The sequence below is a fragment of the Suricata suricatta genome, chromosome 12 (assembly GCF_006229205.1).
Source record: "Suricata suricatta isolate VVHF042 chromosome 12, meerkat_22Aug2017_6uvM2_HiC, whole genome shotgun sequence".
Taxonomy (NCBI): domain Eukaryota; kingdom Metazoa; phylum Chordata; class Mammalia; order Carnivora; family Herpestidae; genus Suricata; species Suricata suricatta.
The window spans coordinates 69,072,315-69,099,095 of record NC_043711.1 but is presented as its reverse complement, the minus strand read 5'-3'; the positions used below and the strand labels follow the sequence as shown (position 1 = coordinate 69,099,095).

Genomic DNA, 26,781 nt, shown 5'->3' with positions numbered 1-26,781 from the left:
GGGGGGAAAGAGGGAGGCTTATAATATCATGCATTCAAACTGGAAAATACAAGCATGCCTCATCTTTAAGTCATTTTGTATGGATTAATTCCTTCATCCTGGTCATTTGTGAACTTCTATCATGAGATTGGCAGGTGAGGCGCTGACCTTGCTTCTAACCCCACGTGGACTTGGAGAAAGTGGCACCCGTGCTTTCCAGCTGTGACCTTGGACCTTTGCTCTGGGTCCTGGAGCAGGGCACACATATTTTTACACTTGAGTTTGATAGGTTTAAAAATGGTAGTGACTAACTGGGAAGATTTAGCACTTAGGGAGGGAGAGCAGGAGGACTACACTGGGTGACAGAAGTTTGCTCTCCAGTGGAACCTTCTCACTTTCTTACTGTTTGTATTTGACATGAGGTACATTCACAACCCCCCTCATACGCTGTTGCTTTTCTCCAGTGCTGTGTGAGAGCTGCAAACTGCCCTCCTCCATCTGCATCATCAAGCTCATCTGGGGCTGTTCTTACTAATACTCTTCACCAGGAATTTCGTTTCTTCCTCAAAGGGAGGAAGAGACAGCGAAAACCAAAAAAGAATTCTGGTTGGGGCAAAGAAACTCTAATAATGAAACATGCGGTTTTAAAAGGTCTCCCATTTTTTAGCACCTACCGGGGGCAGAAAGCAGATAGAGAATCAGCTTTCCTACAGTTTCTTTTCTCCCCTCAAACAAACCCAGCAGCATGCTCTTAGCTCTGTCCCTTGGAAGTCCCTCAGTGAATGTCAGAGGAGTGCACAGAGAACCCACCTTGCCCCCATCTGAGACCACCTTGCCCCCGACTCCCAACCTCTCCAGCATTGTTGAGGGAAGAATTAGCCTCTGCTTCCTGAAGATATGTGCTTGGCTACCCGCTGGGGACCAGACAGGGGCAGAGCAAGAGACTCAGGGCTTTCTGCGTTTTCTAAAGGTTTCAGGCCACTGGCATTTCAGCAACAGCTAATACAAAACAGATGGCTGGGTGCTACGCTATACAGGCTTTCAACTGAGGGGCTGCCTCTGTCGTGATTAATCACCTGTGCTGGGGGGCAAAAAGTCCTACCTGGCCTTTTTGTATGTGTGGACCTCAGGTTGGGGTGAGCAAGCGAAGTGACAGGTATCGCCTCTCTGCCCTGTTGCTGCTTATGTGCACATAGGACAACGTGTGTTTATCCAACAGACACAGAATAAGCCAGCAAACTGAATTCCAGTGGGCAGAGGAAGCTGGTCTGGCTGTGCAGAAGTGACTTGCAAGACCTTCTGCCCCTTCGTTTACTTCACCTTAAGAGTTAGGCAAAGGTAGAGGTTTAAAGCAGCTCAGTAAATTGCGCACTTGTTTGGAGGTCTTAAAAAATTCCCCTAGCAAGAGCGTAAAGAGAATCTGTGTGTCTTTTCGATGGCACTGGGGCAAAAGGTTAATGTGGCCACTTCCTTCCACTCGCCCCACAAACAAGATATCCTTCTAGACCGTGAGTCCTACAGAAGCTTCCTCTTCACTTTTGTCTCCTCATTGTGGCTGGACTCTGAGATGGGGGAGTTTGTGATGGAACACACATGAAATTCCATGTTAGCTCAGCACAACAGAAGGAAAGAACATGATTCCAGCTGTAGCATCTTAGAGGGTGAAGGGGAGCTGCTGTTCTACATTGATCTTTGTTTTTCCACTGGGCCGTTTTCAGCCAAAGAGCAAAAACCCCCAGATGCAGCCGGTGCTGTGCCCCAGCCCCTCTCTTGTCAGGACAAGTTGCGGAGAATACCAGCCCCAGCTGGGGAGGATTAAGCAGGTGGACTTGTGCCTGGAGAATCCCAGTGTGCACTCTGGGCTAGAGAGAATGAATGTATTAGTTTTCTATTTCTGCATAACAAATGACCACAAATTTAGCAGCTTAAAACAACATCATTTATTATCTCAGTCTCCTTGGGTCAGGAGCTGGGGCACAGTTTGTTCTCTGCTCAAGGTTCTCACAAGGCTGAATCAAGGTGTCTGCAGCTGGCCTCTTTTCTGGAACTCAGGCTCGCCCCCCAAGCTCACGTGTTTGTGGCAGAAGTTGTGGTTTTGGGGGTTGCAAGAGGGAGGTCCCCATTTCCTTGCCAGCTGTCAGCCAGCCCCTCTCCGCTGCTGGAGACTGCTTGAACTCCTTGCCACGCAGACCACTCTACCTCAAAGCCGGCAGTGGGGAATATCCTTTTCACATCAAATGCCCCTATCCTGGCATCTCTTTCTTTAGGCAGAGACCAGTCCCTCCTATGGGCTCCTTTAATTAGATTTTTTTAAAATGCTTTATTCTTGGGAGAGATAGAGAGCATGCAAGATTTGGGGGAGGTGGGGCAGAGAGGGAGGGAAACAGAAGATCTGAAGTAGGCTCTGCACTGATGTGGCAAGCCTGATGCAGGGCTCGAACTCACAAACTGTGAGATCATGCCCTGAGCTGAAGTCAGTCGCTTAACCGACTGAGCCACCCAGGCACCCCTAACCTAATTAGGTCTTAAAAACTGGTTAATGTCCCTGAGATTGATTTAACTCTTGTAAAATAGGAGGACTTTATATAGTTAGATTTCCAGTGATCATATGCTTCAACTTGAATACTGAAAATGAAATTTTTTCTGGTGAATACTTAATTCCGGTGAATAAGAAGCTATTGGTGGACATGTCCCAGATACAAAAAAAAAAAAAAAAAGCCACAAAAAACAACAAACAACTGAGGAGGGCACAGGAACAGCCAGATTGGATACAAAAGCTGCACATTACTTCCACTGATCACAGGGGCTGAACCCTACAGCGCAAATCTCAGTCAGTCAGTCTAGTCTTTGCTTCAAATAGTTTTCGGTATTTTTAAACTACAGAATTTTTCCCCAAATGAAATGTATATGTAAGGCCATTTTATAAAATATAGTTTTTAAGTTTTACAATAGTCATGTAGGACTTATTGTATGCCAGATGTTCTAAGTGCTTAATATTTAATCCTTATAGCTAAATGTAATGACTATTATTATTACTATTATTATTATTATTATTACCATCACTGCTATTCCCACTTTATAGGTGAAGAGCCTGAATTACAGAAAGATGAAGTACATTGCCCAAGATGGTAGAGCTGACTTAGGACCCAGGAAGTTGGGTTCCCAGTCCTTGAGCGCTTGGCCTTGATGCCATTGTTGTAGTCGGGGTGGGCTGGGGGGCAGGGCAGTCTGATTAGCCTTCTGCTGAACCTTCCCTCAAATTCTCCCCACGCCCGCTCTCTGAGGCTTCTCCAGTGCACCCCCAGCAGATACTTGGAAAGCCAGGGATTTGAATCATGTAGGTAAGCTGCCTTGATGGGGCTTCCTGGTGGCCACTTTCCTTTGCAATGTTTCTCAGAACGCTTTCGGGGGATCTCATGAACCCAGTTGCTCAGGACCTGACCTTTGCCACTTCCTTTGCCTTCCCTCCACAGATCAGAACAGTTACTGACACACCCCTCCTCACCCACTTCAGATGTTTGCTGCCACTCTGGCTTCCTACTCATTCTGCCACTTCCAGTTTTTTTCCTCCTCCTAATCCATGTGTTACACACCATGAGCTTTCTCTTCCTAAACCCCCTCAGAACATGGCATGCCTGCTCACGATGCTGCCATGGCTCCCCATTACCCATCAAAACTTTCCAAATCCTAGGATGGCATTCACCATTATCAGCGGTCTGACTCCACGGATCTTTCTCGTGACTGTGGTGTAAACATTATGGCAAGTGAGTTACTTGTTTCCCAGAGCCCCCTACCTCCAAACTTAGACGCACACAGTGTTAACTTACCACCTCTATCTCTGTGTTACAAACTCCTAGAGCATTTCTTCCATGGAGCATTCCACTTTCTACCTTCTGTCTCAATTACCTGAATTTTTCTAGTCTGTGGGTTACTTGACGATGTAGATACACTCATCATTTAATCCTCCTCTGAACACAATGACCACTAAATAGCATCCTCCCCAAAGTCTTGAGAAATAGGTGGAGTGGTTATTGCCATCATCCCCATTTAACAGATGAGTACATTAAGGTTCAGAGATAAGTCACTTGCTCATCTTCATAGAAAAAAGGAAAGGGTAGGTGGAAACTTACATACAGATCTGTCAACCAAATACAAAATACTCTGAGACAAAATTTGCTTTCTGGTGTCTTCAGTTAGGATCAACCTTAGTATCTTTCTAGAATCAACACCCACAATGTAAGCTATCACTTTAAGCAATGGTTCTTAACTGGTACACAACACAGTTACCCTGGGAGTGTCCCTGGAGCAGAATCTATACAGGTGGGAGCGTTATTGTACATATTCTAGAAAAAGAAATATTCCCAGAAGACTCTGGTGTGTTCCTGTGCACAAGAATCACTGATTTACAAAGTTTCCAGAAGGCCCTTAGCCTCCCAAACTACCCTCATTTAATGGGTAGAATTCCGAAATTTGTGACTTGCTAAGATACTGCTCTCTATTTAAATGCAAATTAACATTAAATCTTATCATTTATTCTGGAGCACTACTATTAGAAAATCCTAGTAATTCTGCCTAGATCTGTCTTAAGGCTCTTCCTCTCAATTTTCTACTATTTGATATCTGCCGTGTCTACCATTAGATCATTTATTTCTAAACAGCCTCAGAATGTTCTTATCTTCTACTTCACCTTAGTAGCTGGCCTGACTCCTTTACCTAGTGAGTGTTTTTCATTTGTGAAATCTGTGAATCCATGAATCACAGAATTTACACCTCACCAGAAATGAATTTACAAGCGTCTCCCCAAAGAGCAGACTTTGATAGGTCAGGAGGTATGGCTAGTTTCTGGGTCAGCTGGGTAATGCATTAATGACCTTCCAGCCTCAGTTTCTGCATTTGTGAAGAGGGCCCCAAAAACACAATTTCTGGCTCATAATAGTTGTGCAGGACATGTCCATTCTCACCTCTCCTTATGAGTTAAACTGATGGTATATGTGAGCAGCGGGTAGGGGAGTGGGGGCAATGGCGTCCTCTCAGGGCCCTTGAAATCAGCCCGGTCAGACAGCTGTCCACCCTTAATGTCCATCCTCCCTGCTCCTGCATGCATTCCCGGGGTATGACTGAGAGGCCTGAAGAGTCACTGGAACATGTGAATATGACTATAAAACATGCTGTAATCTTGAAATCTGGACATCAAAAGGGAGAGCTTCAGTGCCTGATAAAAATGTGTGTTCCTCTTAGCAAACCACTCCAAACAGTTTTCCCCATCCCACTGGGAAGCTTGTCACTGCTAATGTGATTCTTATGATTCTTCTGCTCTGTAGCCTCTTGATCTTTCCTGCGATCACTCTGCCCCTAAGTGTGTTGGAAACAAAATGTCCTGTCTGGTGTCCAGAGCTTAAAATAACAGACTGCTGGGTTCCTGCTGTCACACTGACACTTGACTCCAAGGTCTCTCCCCAGTACCACCCCACCCCCATGCCAGGGGAAGAAGCCATGGGTAAATGGACAAAGAAGGGGCAAGAGGCAAGAAGATTAGTCATTCTCAGGCCACTGAGGCATTCTTTATCATCAGTTTGATTTTTTAGAAAGATCAACTTCTTAAATTGTGAGAAATATTCTATGGAAATACGCCTCCCATCTCTAAAAAAAAAAAAAAGGACATTTTCCAAGCAATGCTGCCTAAAGCCATGTTTGAGGTTGTCCGTAGACAGTGCATTGACTGTATTCTGACAGTCCAGGTGGTGTGCTAAACAATTTAAGGAGGGAGAGCAGCATCTATTTCTTTATGTGCCTTTTTTTAAGCCTGCAAAATAACACAATAAGTCGATGGCATCTGGGCATATTCATGTTTCATCTGGTAGCCAGGGAGCTTGCAAAATCTGCTGAAAATCGAGAGTAGCACTGGTGCTGGCTCACAAGCTTGTAAAATCTGCCTCTTCCACTTAGTCTTTCAGAGGAAAATGCCTCTCTCTCTCTCTCTCTCTCTCTCTCTCTCTCTCTCTCTCTGCACACCAATGGTTCAGCAGACAACAAATTTTCCTTCTTTAGCTTTTGACAGGTCATTCGGGGAGTCTCCACCGTCTGCAATGCCTTCTGGCCCTCTGAAGATTGACTTGTCCCAAGCATATTTTTGGAAACACCACAGACGATTGTTTTTATTAGGGGACTGCAAAGCTTTGTAGTGGGATGCTTTGTGTTTTATTTGTTTTCCTTCCCCTGCCCCAGCTGTTTTTGTTTTAACAGCACTGGAGAGAAGGTTAAAGTACTTATGGCCTCCCTTAACCTAGCCCATCTCTCAAGTTGGCAGAGCTAGAAATTTGAATGGGTAGAACAGCAATGTACAGGTCAGCCGCCTGGATGAGTTCATCCATATTTTATCCAGCCTCATGAGATGGGTAAGGGGGACAGTTGGGTTGATCTCAAGTCAAATGAGTACTTTGGAGCAGACAGCTGTCAGGGGAGGAGGTCACCCCCACAAAACGTACTATCCAAGGACCCAAACACTGATTAACTGCTGCGATGTAATTATGCCAAACAAGAGGCCACTACATGTGCCCATCTTTTGTTTTCCACATCCAACTGAGGAATAAGACATAGTTGGGGAACAATCAGGCTCTTACTACAGAAATGCATGGCTTTGGGCTTGGACTGGCAGTGGCGGCTATTTCTGAGACATTTGAGTCTCTGTGGCTATCCCTTGTCGAAACACAAAATTCATGCCCAGGTCCCTTCTCTGTAGATTCTTATTTAATTGGTCTGGAGTGCAGTCCAGGCATGGAATTTTTTCCAACCTGTCCAGATAATTCTGAGGTGCCATTGAGGTTACTGGGAACTACCTCCCTATGGAAAAAGGTAATTAACCTTTCAAACACCTACTGCATGCCAAGCACAATACTAAGCATGTTTCTGGATTAACACCTTTATTTCCACCAATCTTTCTGTGTGATAAGCTTATTTATCTATATTTCACAGGTTAAACTGAGGTTTTTAAGGCCTTAAATTGTCCAGGTGAAGTTTGGTTTTTTAATCCATTTAAATCCAAAGCTATTTGGTTTTTTTTTTCAGAGAACCCAGAATACAGCAAAATAAACACTCGTATAAACTATCCAGAACCCTACATAAGAGATCAGCTCATTTGCCTATTTATCTGAACAGAGACCTTCCCTGTCTTCTACGTGATGTGTGAAAGAAGAACAAGAAATTATGGAATTAGAGATTTAGAGTGTTAGAAAGGGAATGTGGCTGCAATGCCCAATCTCCGTGCCACCCTGGTGTGGCCATCTCTGTACAAAAAGACAAGTGCTAAAATTGTCTCCTTTTCTTACAAAGCACTCTTCAAGCAAGGATCTGAAAGCATAGCATAATTAATAAAATCGCCCACATCCTGTCTAGATGAGTAGCATTTTATATATACAAATTCCTTTCTGCCCCCAGGCCCTACAAGAGTAGAATGTTTCCAATTTTAAAGAGTGAGCAATAGAGTAATTGAAAGGAGCTGTATCTTGGCCAACGCGTAGGACCTCAAAGGCATTAATAGTGATCTATATGAGAAAACATAGTGACCACGAAGTGTATCATAATGGCTTGTCAGCCATGCTTTGCTAAATGGTTCAAAGATAGAACAGACAGAGCAAGAAGAAAACAGTGAATTCTTAAGAGTCAGGTACCCTTGGGATCAATATTCTGATCCATTCAGTCAACTCTACAAAGGATCTAGAAGCAGTAAAGTGATGGCATTTGCTGATGATCCAGTTACTTAGGTTAATCAAGGCAAAGGGGACAGAAGGGGCCAATTAAGTAGCTGGGCAGCCCAATGATAGATGAGTCATTATGGGCAAGTGCAAAGATAATACCATTGGGGAAAAGCAATTTAAGTCATTCATGCACTTCCAGGCCAGGAAATCCTTCTGGTCTTTGAGGGGGATCATTTAGGAATCATTAGAGCCAGCCTGATGAAGTCATCTATTCATTGTGCAGCTAACAATCAACAAAAGAGCTAAATGTACAAGGCAACAGGCCATATGGAATACATTTTGGGGGCTAGGATGTATATCTGTGCCTTCATTTGAATCACTGTCTTTAAAACAAGTCTTACTCCAGCCCCGCTTTTTCTTTTTATTCTTCTTCCACAATCTCCCCCTACTTCTTGTGCCCTCACCTACCTAAACACATAGTCTTGATGTATAGATGAATTTGTTTAAGTAAAGACAAATACTCTCCCCCTCATTTCTAGTTCTATCCTTCAAATAGATTGGTTTCTGTATACATACAAGTTTTTAAAGAACATTTCAGCATGTTACAAAGCAATTCATTTTTAAGCACCAAGGAGGCTTTGTCTATGCAGCAAAAATTATACAAATAATTCTATACCTCTCCCGATCCCTTATTTGTATTCATATTGCAAATCTGGAATGTGGGAGTTGAGGGCTTAGTTTTTCCTCATTGAAGGAGGTGGATGGGAAAATAAAAGTATATATGAATTAAAGTAAACCATTCTTGCAGCTACCTGTTTCTTTAAAACCAAAATACTAACCAGGGAACCCAAAGTAAAGATTATCAGTGACTAACATGTTTAAAAATTCAGTGAACACTAATTTGTCTCCTGATTTGTCTTCTTTCTCCCTGATTGCTCTGTCACCCTTTTAAGTTCATTCTCTTCCCAACCACAAAATGTTGTATTCTTGAATCCCTGTCCTCCTTTTTTTTCACAATCTACCCATCTCTCCAGCCTCAACTTGCCCCACATTTAACTGCATCTTGCCTGGTTCTCAACCACTCTTTTCTTCTACAAACCACTTAGACCATTGCACCTGTTTCCTGTATCTGAAATGCTCTCCTATGATTTTTTGCCTGTTAACATTTGTCCCCCTTTCTGAGCTCAGCTCACTCATCATTTATTGACTTTCTCAGATTTGGTCCAATCTCTCTAATATGGGTTCTCATAAGACTACATAGCATTCTTAGATTATAGCACTCATTAGATTTGCAATTTTACATAAATTCTTAATCTCATATCAGCCTTCTCACTACACTATAAACTCTTCCCTGTTCCTCCATATGATGACAAACATGTAGCTTGAGGATGACCTCATTCTTGCACTTCTTCAGCAGATCTGAAAGACTGATAAGCTCAGGATGTATTCCATCGTTGAACCAATAATCAGGGGGATGAACTATTCTAATTGGCCATTAGATCTTGATCACATACTACCCTTGTAGTAAAGAGAAAAGTCAGGGGCGACTCTACCTGAACATCATGGTTTCATGGAGGAAGGATGCTAAGCAAAAAATGTACACTGCTCAGCCCTTTGTCAAAGCACACTCCGGGTCCATTTCTCCAAGAAGGAACTGGAGAACCCTGATTGACATTTTCCATCTGGAGAGTTGAAGATACCCACGAATGATGTTCAGAATATTGAACAATATAGAACAAGATCTCTGATCGGTTGGAATGGACACCTTACCAATCATAATCAAGGTCAACTATAGTAGCTGTTCCTGCTCAACAGCCACCTTGCATCAGATGCAAACATTGGAGTGATTTCCAGAGGACTTAAACATCCAGTTCTGTTCAATCTTCTGTATCAAGCACACATACTCTGGTTTTGGCTGTTTTGCCCATTTACTTCATAGAGTAAACAGGTGTCTTCAGAATTCTTTTAACTCTTTAAGTCCCTTTGTCCTCTCATATGTGTGATGTCCTCTCTGGGACACATATGGAGGACAGAAGCTAAGCTTTTGTTTTACTTTTGTATTTATTATTGAGACAGAGAGAAACAGAGCATATGGGTGAGGGGCAGAGAGAGAGGGAGACACAGAATCAGAAGCAGGCTTCAAGCTCTGAGCTAGTTGTCAGCACAGAGCCTGATGCAGAGCTTGAACCCATGGACTGTGAGATCATGACCTGAGCCAAAGTCAGCTGCTTAACTGACTGAGCCACCCAGGTGCCCCAGAAGCTAAGCTTTTGAGCTGAGGCACCAATAACCTGGAAATGGATACACATACCTTCCTTGACTTCGGTTTGGAGCCCCCACTGTAATTTTTTTGTGCCTGGGGAAAACAGAGGTCCTCTTCTACCCTTCCCTCTATTAGTCTACCACCCCAAATGCCTCAAAAAACATTTCTGGTCTCAGCTGGACCTATCTTTGTTCAGGGATGTGTTACCCCTTCAAGTTCAGGTTAGGTGAAGTGCTCTTTGCTTGGAGAAACAACTTAATGGGTCAGCTCAGCATGGTTAAAAAGCCTCTACAACTAGTGTGTGTGTGTGTGTGTGTGTGTGTGTGTGTGTGTGTGCGCGCGCAAGCGCGCGCGCGTGCGCACGCGCGCACATGCACGCAAGCATGTGTGTGTCTGTGTGTGATTTCTTGTCATACTCCTTTTCCCTGAGTGAATGTTTTTAAAGCACTTAAAACAGTCCATACACAGTAGGTATCTAGTAAATGATAGTTCATCTCTTTCCTTCTTGCTGGACACTCTCTTTATCCCCTCGTCACCCCACAAACTAGCCTACCTTTAGTTGCTAACAGTACCTAACAACACCATCCCCCCCCCCCCATTGGATCCTGTCTTCCAGATTCAGGGCAGTTCTCAGGCATCAGTGCCCACACTTGCTCACCAAGAGATATTTACCCACCCTATTGGACCTCCTCCCAGCTGAAAATGCAGGCCTGCAGAAGGTCTTAAGAATGCTTGCCAAGTCAATCTGACCTTTGCTTCTTTCTTCCTGATGGGATTGATGGATTTCATGCCTGTCTCCTTTCAGGATTGCAGAGAGTACGGCAACTTGCAAAAAACACAAGATACTTCAGACAGAGACTGAACGAAATGGGATTCATTATCTATGGCAATGAGGAATCTCCCGTTGTTCCCCTGCTCCTTTACATGCCTGCTAAAGTAGCGTGAGTATTCAATGGAATCTCAGAATAACACTGAAGCCCCAGGGTATTCTGACTAAGACAGTGTTTCTGACTCTATGAGGCTACTTCTGCATTGACATTGCTTATGAGCTTTGAATGGGATGCCGAGTTCAGAATTCATTTGTATAGCTTCTTGGAAGCCACCTGTCCCAGCAGGGCCTTTTCACAGATCTTCTAAGAAGGGAATCAAGGGGCACCTGGGTGGCTCAGTTGGTTGAGCATCCAATCCTTGATTTCAGCTCAGGTCATGATCCCAGGGTCATGTGTTTGAGCCCCACATCAGGCTCTGTACTGAGCAAGGAGCCTGCTCAGGACTCTCTCTCTCTCTCTCTCTCTCTCTCTCTCTCTCTCTCTTTCTCTCTCTCTCTCTCTCTCTGTCTCTCTCTCTCTCTCCCTCCCTCTCACTCTCTCCTTCTCTCAAATAAGAAACAATTTAAATAAATGAAGGGAATTAAATGCTAAGGCTCACCACTTTCGAGCTCTACAAATTGGAGTGTCACCCCCTGGTCTCAACTGTGAATTAAAGATGAAACTGTGCCTCCTTCTGCCCCATGATCTGTTTCAAGGAGAACCTCGGAAGACCATCTCTCCTAACATGTGAAAACAACATTACCAGGCTCTGTGCTTTCTCCTCTGACTTTTCACGGCTATCCTCAGAAAAAGGCAGCCTTATTTCAAGTGTGGGGGAAACTGAGGCTGAGAACAATTAAATAGTTTTCCCAAAGTCCTACAAGTTGAGCAGTAATAAAATCAAGAGACTACCAAGAGGCAAACCCAAACTTAGGCTCATGCTCTTAATATAAAATTTTAATGTCTCCCCTATAAACCTGTGCAGAGTTGTTTCTCATTGATTACAACTCTGAAATTGTGCATGAGAACAGCTGCGTAAAGAGAAAAAATGACTTTTTTCAATATGGCATAGATAATTTTATACATGATCCATTCTCCAACCTGCCACATACTACCTCTGTTATTAAAAGGAAGTTAATTAAAATCGTTTCTAAATGTAAAATGTTTATTTGGGTGTCTGGCCATGTGCACGATGGAAAGTAATAGTCAACATATATTTATGAGATTCTACTGGTCCTGACTCTTCTGCAACATAACCCTATTGTTGGAAATTTCTATTTGACTCTCTAACAGTCTAAATAGATTGGCAGAGTATTTTAAGTATAGAAAAGAGGCTCTGGGGCTATCAGTTCAGAACTCATGATGGATAAGAATGAATTATTAGTTTCTGAAAGATTGATTCTTCAGCGTACACTTTTGTGTCATTTCACCACAGAAAAATAACAAAACACACAGGTGAGTTCTTCGGTATGCCACACCATTACCATCAGTGTGTCTGGGTCAAGCTAACGATGCACATAGTAGTCAAGAAGACAGTGTGCTACAGAAATGTCACACAGGATACTGGCCTGTATTTATGGTAGGGAGGAGGTATAACTGTGATTCAAAGTAGCAGATAATCCCAAACCCTTTACCATCTGATTTCAGAAGGCACAAAAGAAAACCTACATTTAATCAGAGTGGTTGGCAAAATGGTATGTTCTGGAAGAAAGATTCCACACTTAGCCCATGTCTACCTAATGGTTTATCATTAGCTCAAATGAAGACACCAAAAATAAGTGTGTTTTGTTTTTGAGAGCCTAAAGTGCACAACACAGGAGGGTGACAGTAGGAGTGTGCCTGATAGTTCTGACTTTGATGGTAGAGGTTGGAAATAGAATATCAACATGCTGGAAAAATGAATCCATGTAATGAGAAAAGTCCACAAAGAGTAAAAACAAATGCATTTAAATTCAAGAAGTCAACTTTGCAATAACCAAGAGAGAGGGAGTACTTCTGCTTCTTTATATGTTAGGAGTCCTAACTGGAAAACAGCTAATATGAAAAATAAAAACAGGGTGTCACATGTAAAATTATGCTCTTGGCATATTGAGGAGTTTGGAATTTGAAAAAGGATTTGACTCTGCCTCTTCCTACCAGGGGATCTTGGACAAGCTGTGCAAACTTCTGAAGCCCCAGTTTTCTCAATTTTAAAATGGGATGTAATAGTACCTATTTCATAAGGCTATTGTAAAGATTAAGCAAGATGAGGTCTATGAACATAAAGCATGTTGTTTCTTATAGAGGAGCTACTATTTGGGTGTCCAGCCATGTGTGCAATGGTCTAGGTGAGAGCTGTTAGTAGTAGTAGTATTAACCATTAATGTACATAAAGCATTTAATACAGTACTTGGTTAACTATAAGAACTTAATCAGTGGTAGTTATTATTACTACTACTACTTCTACTACTATAATAATTATTAATATTAGTTTCAACTGAGTACAAAAATAAAACCATGGTTGCATGGCTCTCCAAAATAATTATTAGGATCTTTGGTTGCATTAATAAAAATAGAACTTCCAGGAAAATAGTAGGTAAGTATACTGCTATTGTCCATATCAAATATGCTACGTTGGACACTGGATGGTCTGTCTATCTAATGCCTTCCAGTTTCAGACAGTATTTATGGAGGAGATGATGTGGCGGAATGCTGATTCTATGCTAAGTCAGACTCTTACATCAGCAATCACCCACCAATGGTGGGATGCTTAGTCCTAGTTTGCAAATGAGGACAGCAAGACCCACAAAAGTTAAACTGCTTTCTAAAAGTCACTCAAATTGTAGCTAGTAGAGTGCAGAATTCAAAGCCAGTTCCATTTGCCTCCTAAACCAGATCTCTTTTCAGTGTATAGCATGGCCTCTGAAGCTGTAGTCCCCAGAGGAAAATATGCTCATCTCATTAAAGCAACAGAGAGTATAAGTTTAACTCTTTAATGTCATCTTTGGTGAATCAAAAGGCATCAATCACTGCAATGGAAAAAAAATCCAATTGCTTGTGTTGTCTAAGGAAACTTAGAATAGGTCAGTTACAAAAGGTAAGATCATCTATCGTTGGCAGGAGCTGCTGGCAAGAGCTTCCCTGCTGCCTGGCCTTGTTTCCTTCTCAAATATTTCTTCAATGGAAAGTTTATACGTAGGGAAGCTTTTGAGACAAGGAGTTAATTGTAGAAGCCAGTGCATGAGCACTTGATCTTACGTTTGCTCATTTTAAACTCTGATTTTATTAAAGAATTGTGATTTCTCCACATTTCCACCTACTGTGGAATGAAAATAAAGTCTCTAGCCACGTATCCTTTTTGGGCAAAGTTTTGTTGCAATTCTTACCACTGGAATCTTCTATGACGTTTAGTACAATGTGATGTCACCCGTGAAACAGTCACTCAGATAATCAAGAATACATTGTATTTATTATTTGGTACGGAGTTTACATTTTCCTTCCATGGGCCTTGTCATATACTTGGAGGATGATAGGATACAAGAGGCAGTGATGCTGTACATAATACAGTGCTAATGTTTTATTATTATTATTATTAATTATTATTATCCACATAGTTTGGTTTCTTGTAGCCACACTGGTTTTAATTTGCTTTGGGGAGAACAAATCCAGAGGCTCATTATATAAAATATTCAGGACAATCAGACACATTAACCGGAGGAGGCCAGGTTTAGTAGTGTAAATTTTAAATCTGAAAGTGCTCCAGGGAGGCCTCAGATTAGCCTAATGAATCAACAGTCATATATTTTGCTCTGCATTCTTTGGCAAAACTCGCTTCCTCTGTTACAAAGAGAAACATGCAGACAGTGAAAATGGTCTTTTGGGAGTCCCGAAAAGTAGCCTGAGATCATGGGTCAGGTGGTTTGTATTCTAGCCATAAAAGCCCTTGTCTTGTTTCTCAGATAATTATGAGCTCTCATCCTGTGGAGTTCCATGGGCAGCCTTCCATAGGGTGAACAAGAAAGAGAAATAGCAGCCTCTGTTTTCAAGCTTTCTCAGAAAGCTTCATCTCCTTGTCCAAATTAAAGGCGAATCTTGCCTTGCCTAGGTCATGGGGCCAGAGAGGCTGTGTGCTCAGTAGGTCTTGCAATCTTCAGTCCTTAGTCTGATAACATGCATTCTGCATAAGACAACCAAAAAGGCAAACTGCTCCATGGCAAGAGGATTGAATAAATGAACAGGCTTGTTTTCCATGTCTGGTTCAAGAACCCTTCCTGAGTTATGACTGGAAGGTTTCTGTGGTGTTGTCAGATGCCAGCCTAAAATAGGACACCAGAAATCTCTTAATGCTAAGAACAGATCTGAGGCATTTACCTTGCTTGTGGGCAGAGACATTTAGTAATTAAGGTTTCTGCAGAGAGCAACAGAGCACAAAGTGGGGAAAGATTCACTTGGGGTACATGCCTTTTTGTCTGAAGTTGGCTCTTGGCACACAAAAAAATTACAGACTTTGATAGCTTGATATTCTAGAATTGTCATCGAGATTAGTTCCGTAAAAGAAGGAGGCTAGAAGCAGATAAGAGAAAGGAAAGGCTTTGTAGTTACATGACTTATATCCTATAGGTTGCATCTACTGACCAGCCTCTCTGTGTGTGCACATTTCCTTCCCTGTCTCCCTCCCAATTTCCCTTGAACCCAGTTAGTGGGGTTTATTTTACCTTAACATACCTGGCTATAGTCATTCACACAATAAAAAATGAGGAGACCTTGCTACTTTCCATCTCTGGTTAAATGGAGGAAAAAAATATCTTTGGCTCTGGAGTGAGAATACAGCTCAGGATTGGCTGCTGCAGGCCCTCAGATCCTGGTTCTCAAATTATCGTCACTAAGTATAGCTTTCTGAAATTTCTGTACTCTATTATTGGTGTTAAGTTTTTAAAACATACAAGTTTGCACTTCATATATGTTCTTTCTTTTTGCAATTGCATTGTGTTAGCTGTTGGGTTTTTATTCCTAGAAAGCCTTCAGACAAAGGATGCCAATTTGTTAAATCAGGGCTACATACATCAGCATTTTCTGTGTGACATCAAAGACTCAGTACTCACAATGGTCTAATGAGTGTGCCAGACCCTATAATATACACACTCGGCTACGGGTGCCATCGAGGAACTGCCCCATTTCCTTGTCAATTGTATGTGACCGAAGCTTAGTAACTCTAATCATTTCTACATATTGTTATAAAATAAGAAATGTCAACTTGCCATATTCTTTTTCCTGCCATATAATTTTGTCATCTCTGAGTTAACCTCCTCTTTTACCTTTCCCCTAGGGCTTTTGCAAGGCATCTATTAAACAGAAAAATCGGGGTGGTGGTCGTTGGATTTCCAGCTACTCCCCTCGCAGAAGCTCGGGCTCGGTTTTGTGTTTCAGCAGCACATACCCGGGAGATGCTTGACACGGTGAGTACACCACAGGCTAGCAGAATCTCCAGCCCTGGTGCTTGGCATTCTGAGCATGCTCTTTTACTGACCTAGCTTGGGTTTCTCTGGGTTTCTCTTTGCAGAGTAGAAAAACAACACTCATAAGTTCACTGTAAAAAAGCAAGGGCATGCCAGTAATGCCCAACAATGTGATCAACTCAGGGGATAGAAAAGAAAACGTGTTTAGTGAAGACTTGACACAAGTCAGTGTTTTGGCTTCATAAACAAGACTGAGTAGCCACACATTGTGCTATTTACTTGTCCTTAAATGCAAAAGCTAATCTGATGTGTTATTTCAACATTAACTGCCTGAAACCTGACATTTTTTATAGCCACCAAGCCCATCATAATAAAATATGATCCAACAAAGCAACATGTTGGAAAAGCAATAGCAAAGACAGATCTATCATATGATCCAGACCTACATGAGGTATAAATGATTTAAAAACCAAATTTCATTGCCTTTTTGTTTTGATCTTTATGTGAATGATGTCAGAAAACTAAGCCATCTCAATAGTGTGGGGTTGATGAAACTGTCTCATAATATCAGTGCAATTTAGCAAACACACTGAGTGTCTTCTATATGCAAAACCCTGGGGCAAAAACTCTAAGAAATAGTACTACTGAATAAGCAACTAGTGATAATACTGGACAGAATAAATTCATCTTGGAAAAGAAATATAGACAACTGGGGAAGCATGAAGATGTAAATGACATATGAGATTATATGAATTCATTCATTACATATGAATACATTGCTATATGCAAAGATGGGAATGAATTATGTGTATATGTGTAATATACCTACACATATATTTATAATATACAAAGAAATGGATATGGATATTATATATATCACAGGAGAGGTGCCTTTGAGCTAGGACTTTTTTTAATGTTTTTTTTATGTTTTTATTTATTTTTGAGAGACAGAGAGAGATAGCACAAGCAGGGGAGGGTCAGAGAGAGAGGGAAACACAGAATCCAAAGCAGGTTACAGACTCTGAGCTAGCTGTCAGCACAGAGCCCGATGTGGGGCTCGAACCCACAAATCGTGAGATCATGACCTGAGCCGAAGCCGGATGCCTAACTGACTGAGCCACCCAGGTGCCCCATAATGTTTGTAGTGTTTATTTATTTTTGAGAGAGAGAGACAGACAAGCACAAGCAAGGAGGGGCAGAGAAAGAGGGACACACAGAATTCGAAGTAGGCTGCAGGCTCTGAGCTGTCAGCACAGAGACCAATATGGGGTTCGAACTCATGAACTGTGAGATCATAAACTGAGCCAAAGTCAAACACTTAACTGACTGAGCTACCCAGGTGCCTCTAAGCTAGGTCTTTTTAAATATAAGTTATGGAACATCATCCAAGGTTTCTGACCAAAGGAATGATATAATCGTGTCACTACAAAATAAATGTGGGGCGCCTGGGTGGCTCAGTCAATTAAGCGTCCGGCTTCGGCTCAGGTCATGATCTCATGATTCGTGGGTTCGAGCCCCATGTCAGGCTCTGTGCTGACAGCTAACTCAGAGCCTGGAGCCTGCTTCGGATTCTGTATCTCCCTCTCTCTCTGACCCTCCCCTGCTCACACTATCTCTCTGTCTCAAAAATAAATTTAAAAAAAAACATTTAAAAATTTTTTTAAAAAGAAAAATAAAAAATTAATGTGACAAAGGGACTGGAGAGGGAAACAGGCAAGAAGAAGGGACCTAAAATGCAGCTATTCAAAAAAAACCCAAAAAAAGTATCTATAAACAGACATTATAAATGCATTTGCCAAGACTTGGCAAATGATCGCATGCAGGGCACATTTAGGAAGAGGGAATCAAAGATAATTCAAGGTCTCCAGACCTGGTGAATGGAAGGATGGTAAAGCTAAAGCATTTATATGAGATAAGATATACAATAAGGAATAGCAAATCAGCAATGGGACTGGAGGAATAAAACAAGTTCTGTTTTAGATAGAAACTACAGTAAGCTTAAGTGGGGTAAGATATGGGAAGAAGCTATTGGATTAGAAATTAGCAGGAGCTCAGTGTTCCCCCAAGCAGACAGGTTTAGGAGAATGTAGGAAACAGAAATAAGAATACAACAAATAAAAAAGTGAATACTTTAGGCTCAAATAATAAATCACACACACGCGCGTGCACACACACACACACACACACACACACACACACACAGTCTCCATGTCTTTCTGCTTCACCATTACATTCTTAGGACTTAAACCAGTGTATACTACAGAGTACTTACATAATAACAACTTTTTGCATGACACAATAGTAGCCAAGCTAATTCGAGGTACTGAAATAATGAGTGAACCTTGTTGTTTGTTGTTCTTTATGTCTTTCCATATTGTCCAGGTCCTCTAAAATGAGTATTTCTAGTAATTAACTTTAACAAATTATTTCTCTTAAAAGGAAAAAAGTAGCAAATATTTCAAGAATTCAGACAGTAAAAGCAAGAAAAATGGGTTTAGAAAAGGCCCTTGAAAATGGGGAAAGACTTGAGCATGTTTACACATTAAAGGAGGAAAAGAGTAAGAGAGTGGCACTAGATATGAGAGAGGAAAGGAGACGGCCAGGAAGCAAGCTCCCAGAGATGGCAGGAGGGGATGGACAGCAGGGGTGGATTTATACTTTTTGTGATCCCAACAGCATTGAGGCATTCATGAATACCCAACTCTGTAGACCTCAGACCTTGTGATTCTCTTTGCAAGTTCTTCATTCCTTTGGATCTACCTGGTTTGGGAGGAGCACTGAGACATCATGTAGACAGATGCCTCTAAACTTTTGAAATCAGGCACATACATCAATAAAAAACTGTGAGCATATTCTCAATATACACATAAGAGAAAGTGAAAAATGACCCATGAACAGCCAGGGCATTGAGGTAGCAACTGAACATAATACTCACAAAATATATATTAGGCAAGTCCCCTCCATGACCATGTTTGGAACAAGACAAAGATGAGGTCATTCTACAAACACAAAATGGCTCAGAATTTCCTTCTTCTAACATGAGTGATTGCTGCTCCTTTACCAATCACCCCACCTTAGTCATCCCGCCCTCCACCTAAGAATTCTGCCCATAGCCAATCACTGAACTTCTCCAGCTCAAGACAGCATCCAACCCAGATCTGGTTCCTGCTTTCTGAGAGTCATCTGGAGTGCAGGTCCAAATGTGGTTGGAGCCCTTCCCAGCTCCCTCTTCCCACGATGGTTCTTCTGAAATATAGCCCCCCAGCTATAGCAAGTGGAATAAACCTACCTTCATTTGAGGACAGGTGTTCTCTGGGTAGTCTGATCAGCGGGTTTCAACATGAATCCATTTATAACTTATATATGCATTGCCAATATATTATGTACATTTGGTAGCAGACACAAAAATGGAAGTTAAAAAGGTTGAACTTAATGAATAGAAGACCTTCTGTTTTCCTCCCACACCCTCCCTCCATGGATTGTCCCTCACACCCCCGAGCTGTGCAGATGCCCCACCCAGCATTACTCCTTCCCCACCTTCAGCAATGAGCAACAGACACTATCCTAGTTGATATCCTTTTAAATCCAACTTTTGTTCCTTTGTCTTAGTGCTTAGATTTTCTGGAAAAATGTAGAAAGTACATTGAAGTGAAAAGAATGTTTTAACCACCCATAATGCTACCACCCAGAAATAAACGAGTCTTCACATGTTGGTGGGCATCTAACACGATGCCAGTTGGAAAGATTTCCCAAATGCATATGCTCCAGTAGTCATTCATTCCAGTGTTAACAAACATCTTCACCTTTTTCAAAGCATTAGATGCTAATATCATCTGTCTCAATGGACAGGGTAAGAGAGACAGGCCTAAAAATGTTGAAAGAGCATATCCCCAGTACCATAAGATTAGTGATATATGAGATTTTGTCTGTCCCGGATTTGGGTTGTTTCTTGGGAAAATTGGTGATGTGTTTACCTGCCTGAATGGTGAGAACTGAAAGGATGAGTTCTCGGTCCCTTGAGGTTTTAAGTTCGATGATTCCTTGGAATACAGAGATGAGTGTTTAAAAGCTAGGGGTAGGGAAATTTAGAAGGGAGAAGGAGACACTAATCAGCTCCCACAATGTTCCATTTTGCTCTTGGTCATTTATGTCATGAAGACATAACCCAGTTGTAACCTGAAACTTACCTTTTTTTCCCACAAGGTTATATGTAATTAATTAAATTTTAACATAAGGCCTGAAAGGGCAAGCATGCATCAGATGCTTTTATTCCTCCCCTCCCACCCCCAAAATAAGTTAAATATTCATAATATGGGGTAGGCTATTAAAGAATATGAAATAAAATGAATTAGCATCTAACATTCCTCTAGGGCTTATTTGTAAATGATGCCTTAATGATTTGGACCTTTTTCCCTTTCTTTAAAATCAAAGAAGATGGCAAAAGAATATTGTATCTCTGAGGCTCTGGATCGCAGAGCCATTTAGGAGTTTAAAGAATAACTGATGGAAGGCAATCTCTTTGCAGGTTTTGGAAAACCTGGATGAAATGGGTGATCTCTTGCAACTGAAGTATTCCCGGCACAAGAAATCAGCACGCCCTGAACTTTATGACGAGACAAGCTTTGAACTGGACGATTAAGTTTCCCGGTTCTGAATTGCACCTTAAGACTTTGCCAGAAAGACTTCCCTCCCTGCCTCAAAAGGAACATAAATGGATTTCTCCCCCTTTCTAAGGATAATTTTGGTTTCTGAACCAGTTTAATTGAACTGAAGGAAATGTTGTGTTTTTAATGTCTCCAGCTTGGGACCTGCAGAGACAAAAATATGGTTCCAGATTTTAACTTTTCTCCTCCTCCAAGTACCCTGCTACAAATACATGCACACACATGCATGCACTCTCCTGCACATGCACACACACACTCACACACACACTTCCTAGAACACTTTTAATGGCAATGAGCCTGTGTTTTATCTGCTACCATGCAGCCTTGTTGGTCCAGACTCTTTCAGGCATTCCAACTAAATGAGGGGGTTTTTATTCTTAATTCCGTAGATTCTCACTCTGTGTGTACTTATTTCATCTGCAGACGTGAGCAGAGGTGGTGGGCAGTAGCTGACCTCCTTGTTTCACCCATGAATGCCCCAGCTAGAACTCATCTGTATCATGGGGAGCTCCAGGCAGGAGGGTAAAGAAACATTGCTTCTACCATTTGCCACATTTGGATTTTTTCCAAGGACAAGTGTCAAAAGCCATAGTTAATGTTTGGAGGGAGAGAGCAGAACTGGCCAGCCGTGACTAAAGACGTCTTTGAAGGAAACTTTCTTTTTCCTCTTGCTGGTCTCCTATAGTTTTACAGCTGAGCTTTTGAGGTTTGGAATATTCAAGACTTGTTTCATAAGGAAGGGGGCAGAAAGCAAATACAAGCCAATTTTAGGCCTAGACTAAAACTGTAATGTTATAGCAACTAGAAGGTTGTCCGTGCCGTGTGGAGTGAATGTTTAGCTTGTGAATATAGACTTTATTACTTTAAAGAATGAGTTGTCTTTTTCATATTAAATTTTGAGTAAATGGTGAGATTCAATTTCCTTTAGAGTTGACTCTCAAGACTATACTTGAATGTATTGATTCAAAAACAACATTTAAAAGCAACTTCTATTCAACTTAAGCCTGACACCCCAATTCAGACCTATTGAAGAGTTCTTACTGTCTGCTGGCACATAGACTCCAATTCTGGTGAAAGTAGGCTTGCACACTATTGAGCAACTAACTGTAATTTACCTGAGTTCTCTCTCTGTCTCTGTTATGTCTGACTGTCTGTCTTTCTCTCTTTCTAAATGTGAACACAAACTTATCTGAAATAGTACCTTTTGCTAATTGGATCTAGTTGGAATGGAAAAAGCCAGTGGAAAACCTTATCTTTAACAAGCTCCCAGATGGCTCCCAGATTTGGAAACTCCAAAGAGTAGTGGTGACCTTTTAGCAAAGCTTCTGTAATAGTTTGAATGAGTTACAGAACATTCCACTCCATCAAATGACAGTATAAACAAATCACTTCAAGAGAGGTTTGAATTGTGACACAGATGGACCCAAGCTTTCATGCTGTGCAGTGAGAGAGAAAACCAGCCCAAAGCACCAGTGTTGCATATGGCAATATGCCCTGATGCTCACAACTTATTAGAGGATATAGCTGATCTGCATGGAAAGCTTTTTATGGGGAAAGTATAACCGCTACTTGGTCTATCAGTTTAAAATTGGATCACAATGATAAAGTTTCTCATAAACATTTGTTAGGATCACTCTTAGCAGAAGAGGAGAGGGAGTGGTTTTGAAAATGCAGTTGCCACATCTCATGACTAATATTGATAACTAAATTCCAACTCTTCCCAATGAATTGGCATGGCATTACTTATACAAAGAATATATATATGGTATATTAAATGTCCCCCCCAAAAAAGGAAGACATATAGGTCTTCTCTCTTGAAAACATTCACTTAAGGGTGCCTGGGTGGCTCACTTGGTTAAGCACTGACTTCGACTCAGATCATGAGTTGATTATGAGTTTGATTCATGATCATGCAGTTCATGACTTTGAGCCCTGACTCAGGCCCTGCACTGCTGGTGTGGAGCCTGCTTGGGATTCTCACCCTCTCCTCTCTCTCTCTGCTCCTCCCCTATTCATGTCTTCTCTCTCTCTCAAAATAAGTAAGTAAAATTAAAAAAAGAAAAGAAAATCTGCATTGAAACAAAATTGATTCCAATTAATTGTCCTAAATCCATAAATGTCTTCAGTCCTATAGAAGGAGCAATAGACAAAGAGAGCAGTGGAACATCTGGGCTTCACCTGAGATACAGCAAGCAGTAAGCATCCCCTTCCATTCTGGATGTCCATGACCTTCAGACACATCTTCACACATACACTTTGAGTTTTAAGTTTGTGGAGGGATGTCTTTGTGAGCAGTATTACTTTTATGGAAGATCCAGAGTCTAACTCTTGATATAAAAATAATTACTTACCCACCTGGCCTGGGGAGCAAGGGAGACATTACGCCTGTTCCATCAAGATCGTAGGGCAATTTATTACATTCTCAAGTGCAAGATTACAAAAACAAAAGCAAAAAACTATCTCTGTCAGGAGTCTACATTGAATACACTTAGGAGGACAACTAATCCAAATGCAATGCACATTAGGAGGGGTCCAGATCCCATAAGGCTGGTAATATAAGAGCACATTTCATATAGAATGAAGTTGGTTAAGAGGGTGATTGTGAGGATTCTTAATTTTTATGAGAAAATATCCGCTAGGTTAATAAAAGCATAATTTCAAATCAATAGGGATTATTGAGTCTCAGTAACTATGTCACATCCAAAAATGTCCCTTTGGTCAGTTCTGTTGAGAAAGAGACTTTTACAACAAAACTGTTATGCACCCCAGTCTTCCCAAATGCGCATGCATGCGTGCATGCGCCCGCGTACACACACACTTTCTCTTTCTTTTACAGAGCAAGAAAGAATATAAAGGTACAGAGATGAGAATCTGGCTGGTTGATAGATATGTAGATGGAAGATGTTCTAAAAATGGCCTTTAGTGAAAAGAAGATAAAGGATGCAGACTGATTTTGTCAGGGAAATACATTTATGTAATGGAAATGGCATAAACACATTCCTAATCTTATTATGAAACTGAATTGTGGATGTTTGGCTACATTGCCTTTCAGCATGTTTTGGATTGACAGACACTATGGGCTTCAGAATTTACTAGAAAGCTTGTTAAAATGCAGCTCCCTGGGCCCCTTGCCAGACTTATACTGAATCAGAATAGCTATTGTGCCCAGGAATTTATATTTAAGGTAGTATCCTTAATAATTTGAGAGCCATTGTTGGAGTTTTTATTTTGACTGATCAGTTGTCTCTAATTAAACATAACAGAAACTTTGTCCTGATGGTCTGTTGATAATTAAGGGTACTTACACTACTAAAGTAAAGTGAATTATCCCAGCCTTTTCTCCTCAATGGGACATTTTGTTCCAATTTTCCAGGTACCTTCTCTTTCTACAAAATTGGATATTAAGAATAATATGCCTCTGATCATTTATTTATTCCAACAACAGCTCTTGAATAGGATAAAAGTCTTAACTGTTCTTCACATGCAGTGCTCCTCTGTATTTTCTACAGAGAGAGCAAATTTTTTTAATGACTTAGTCTGACTTAAAATATTTAATAAGGAAACTTTAACTGTTTTAAATATGTTTGATTTATGATAACTACAATTATATTTTGAAGTTATCTCGTGATTTCTTGGCCATTTTTCCTAGTCTCAGTAGAAACAACTTATTTGAAGTCTGTTTTCTCAGAGCACCCTATGTAGCCATATAATTTCAAGAAATTAAAAGGCATCTGGATTTTAAATGTTTCTAAGCAATTATTATGGGACACTGTCTGACAGTATTGTGGACTGTGTGTGTGTGTGTGTGTGTGTGTGTGTTTCACTGAAACATTTGAGGTGACCAATGTCATTTCATTCTGCCAATGAAATGTTAGCTTCTTTAATAGACAAATTACCATAGTAGACAATATAAAAAATAATTGATGGCTTTGTGTTAGCTTGGGTTACCCTAAATAGAGAGACTCAGATAGAGATTTGCATTTAAGAATTTCATTAAGGAAATTTGGTAACAGTGGTAGTGCTGGCTTAAACTGTGCCACAAGAATCAATTGTGCCCATCTATTCCCACCTCCTCTTTCTGTGACATCACCTTGGTAGCTTGAAATTGGCCATGTTGAAAGTATTTACACTATGGAAATTGGCGAACACTATGTTGGTACTTGGAGAGCCATCTAATAAACCTTTACCAGCCATATTCAGGATGGAGCAAGGAAACTGGACTGGAAAAGGAAGAAGCCTAGCTGTGATTTCATCATAATAAAGGCCTCAGTCAATCCCATGGAGGTCTATGCAACAAAAATGGCCCATTAGAGTTATTTCAAAAGCAAAGGATTCAAACCTCTGTGTTCTTTCTACTATCAACTAATCCTGGGATACAAGTTATCAAGGTAGAGGTGTGGAAGAGGGCATAACCTTGAGCAAGACAATTCTATCACCCAAAGGCAGTTCTTAGGGAGGGACTCAGATTGGAGCTTACAGCAGTCCATCCACTTTTAAAAACTTATTTCTTTTTTCTTTTTTTAAAATTATTTCTAATCCATCTACCTTAAAAAGTTTTAAAGTGGAACATTTTCAACATACAATAAGAGACAAGAGAATAGTATAAAGAACCCACATGCACCTATCACCTAGCTTCAAACATCAGTTCATGGCCTCTCTTTCAATCTATTTCCCCCAGTCACAGATTACTTTGAAGGAGCCCCCAGAAATCATATGATTTAATAGAGAATACTTCACTGAGTCTCTCTAAAAGGTAACAATGTCTTCATATGTCCTTTAATTTGTTTCAATATCAGTAAAAGTAGTCTTTAGTATAACAAAAGCATTAACATGAGTCAAATATTAATCTTTTCTTTCTCTATCTCATACCCTGCATTTTCTGGATCAAGATTAGGCATTATTTCTTTTTAAAGAGTTTTTTTTATTAATGTTTATTTCTTTTTGAGAGAGAGAAACAGAGTGCTAGTGGGGGAAGGGCAGAGAGAGGGGAATACACAGAATCCGAAACAGGCTCCAAGTTCTGAGCTGTCAGGACAGAGCCCAATGCGGGGCTTGAACTCACAAACTCTGAGATAATGACCTTAGCCAAAGTCAGATGCTCAACCAACTGAGCCACCCAGGCACCTCAAGACTAGGAACTATTTCTAAAGGAGGTATGTGGTGTCTTGAAATATAGCAAACCAATCATTTTTTGGACACTTTACATGCCAGACCCTATACAAAGACCTCCAACATACATTAGTCTCTGGACTACTACTGTCTACTACTATCCTCTACTCTTTTAGAGACTCATAGTGGACTCATCGTGGAAGGCCACTGTGTTGAAGTTGTCAGGTGCTTAGCAGTGTATGAAGAGGACTTCTGAAGCTCCAAAGAGGCATTGCTTTATTTTCCTTTGAATGTCATATTCCTTATCCAGTCAAATTTCTTACAGTTATATCAGCTAAATTTTATATATCAGCAGGGTAACTCAAGCAGGAATAAGAAAAACAGTTAGTCCAGCTTACCCATTTGGAAAAGGCTGGTGCCTATGACAGGGTTTAGGACAGAACCTGACAGTTGTAAGTCCACTAATCTGAAAATGATCACAGATACAAACTGATAAAATATCCAACATCAGGAAGTCAGAGTAGAGGCAAGAAGGGACTTTTTTGCTATGGCATGAAACAGAGCTCCCTTTTACTCAGCCCAGACTCTAATTTTTATATCAAAAATATTGATTGAAGAGGCTAGTGATTTTGGCTCTCACCCAAGTTTATTCAGGATCTTTCTTAATTAGGTTTGGGTCAGCAGCAACGCCCATGGCCAGAATTAGGTCTGGCTCCAATCACCACATCATGCTCTCTACTTCATCACCGGCCAAGAAGTAAGGCAAGGAAATTGCTGCTTCTTTGTTTCTCCAGCCCATGAGTATGTTTTTCCAGATTTTAAGTATGC

At 41.0% G+C, this 26,781-nt stretch overlaps 1 protein-coding gene across 1 annotated transcript in view; it reads left to right on the top strand.

Moving 5' to 3' along the window:
* Window positions 1–21,771, top strand: part of SPTLC3 (serine palmitoyltransferase long chain base subunit 3) — a 128,470-nt gene extending 106,699 nt beyond the window's left edge. The window contains exons 10-12 of the mRNA XM_029919101.1: window positions 10,742–10,877; window positions 16,051–16,180; window positions 20,706–21,771. Coding sequence (XP_029774961.1) covers window positions 10,742–10,877; window positions 16,051–16,180; window positions 20,706–20,819 — 380 coding nt within the window. The 3' untranslated portion in view covers window positions 20,820–21,771. The remainder of the gene's footprint in view (window positions 1–10,741; window positions 10,878–16,050; window positions 16,181–20,705) is intronic.
* Window positions 21,772–26,781: the final 5,010 nt, after the last annotated feature.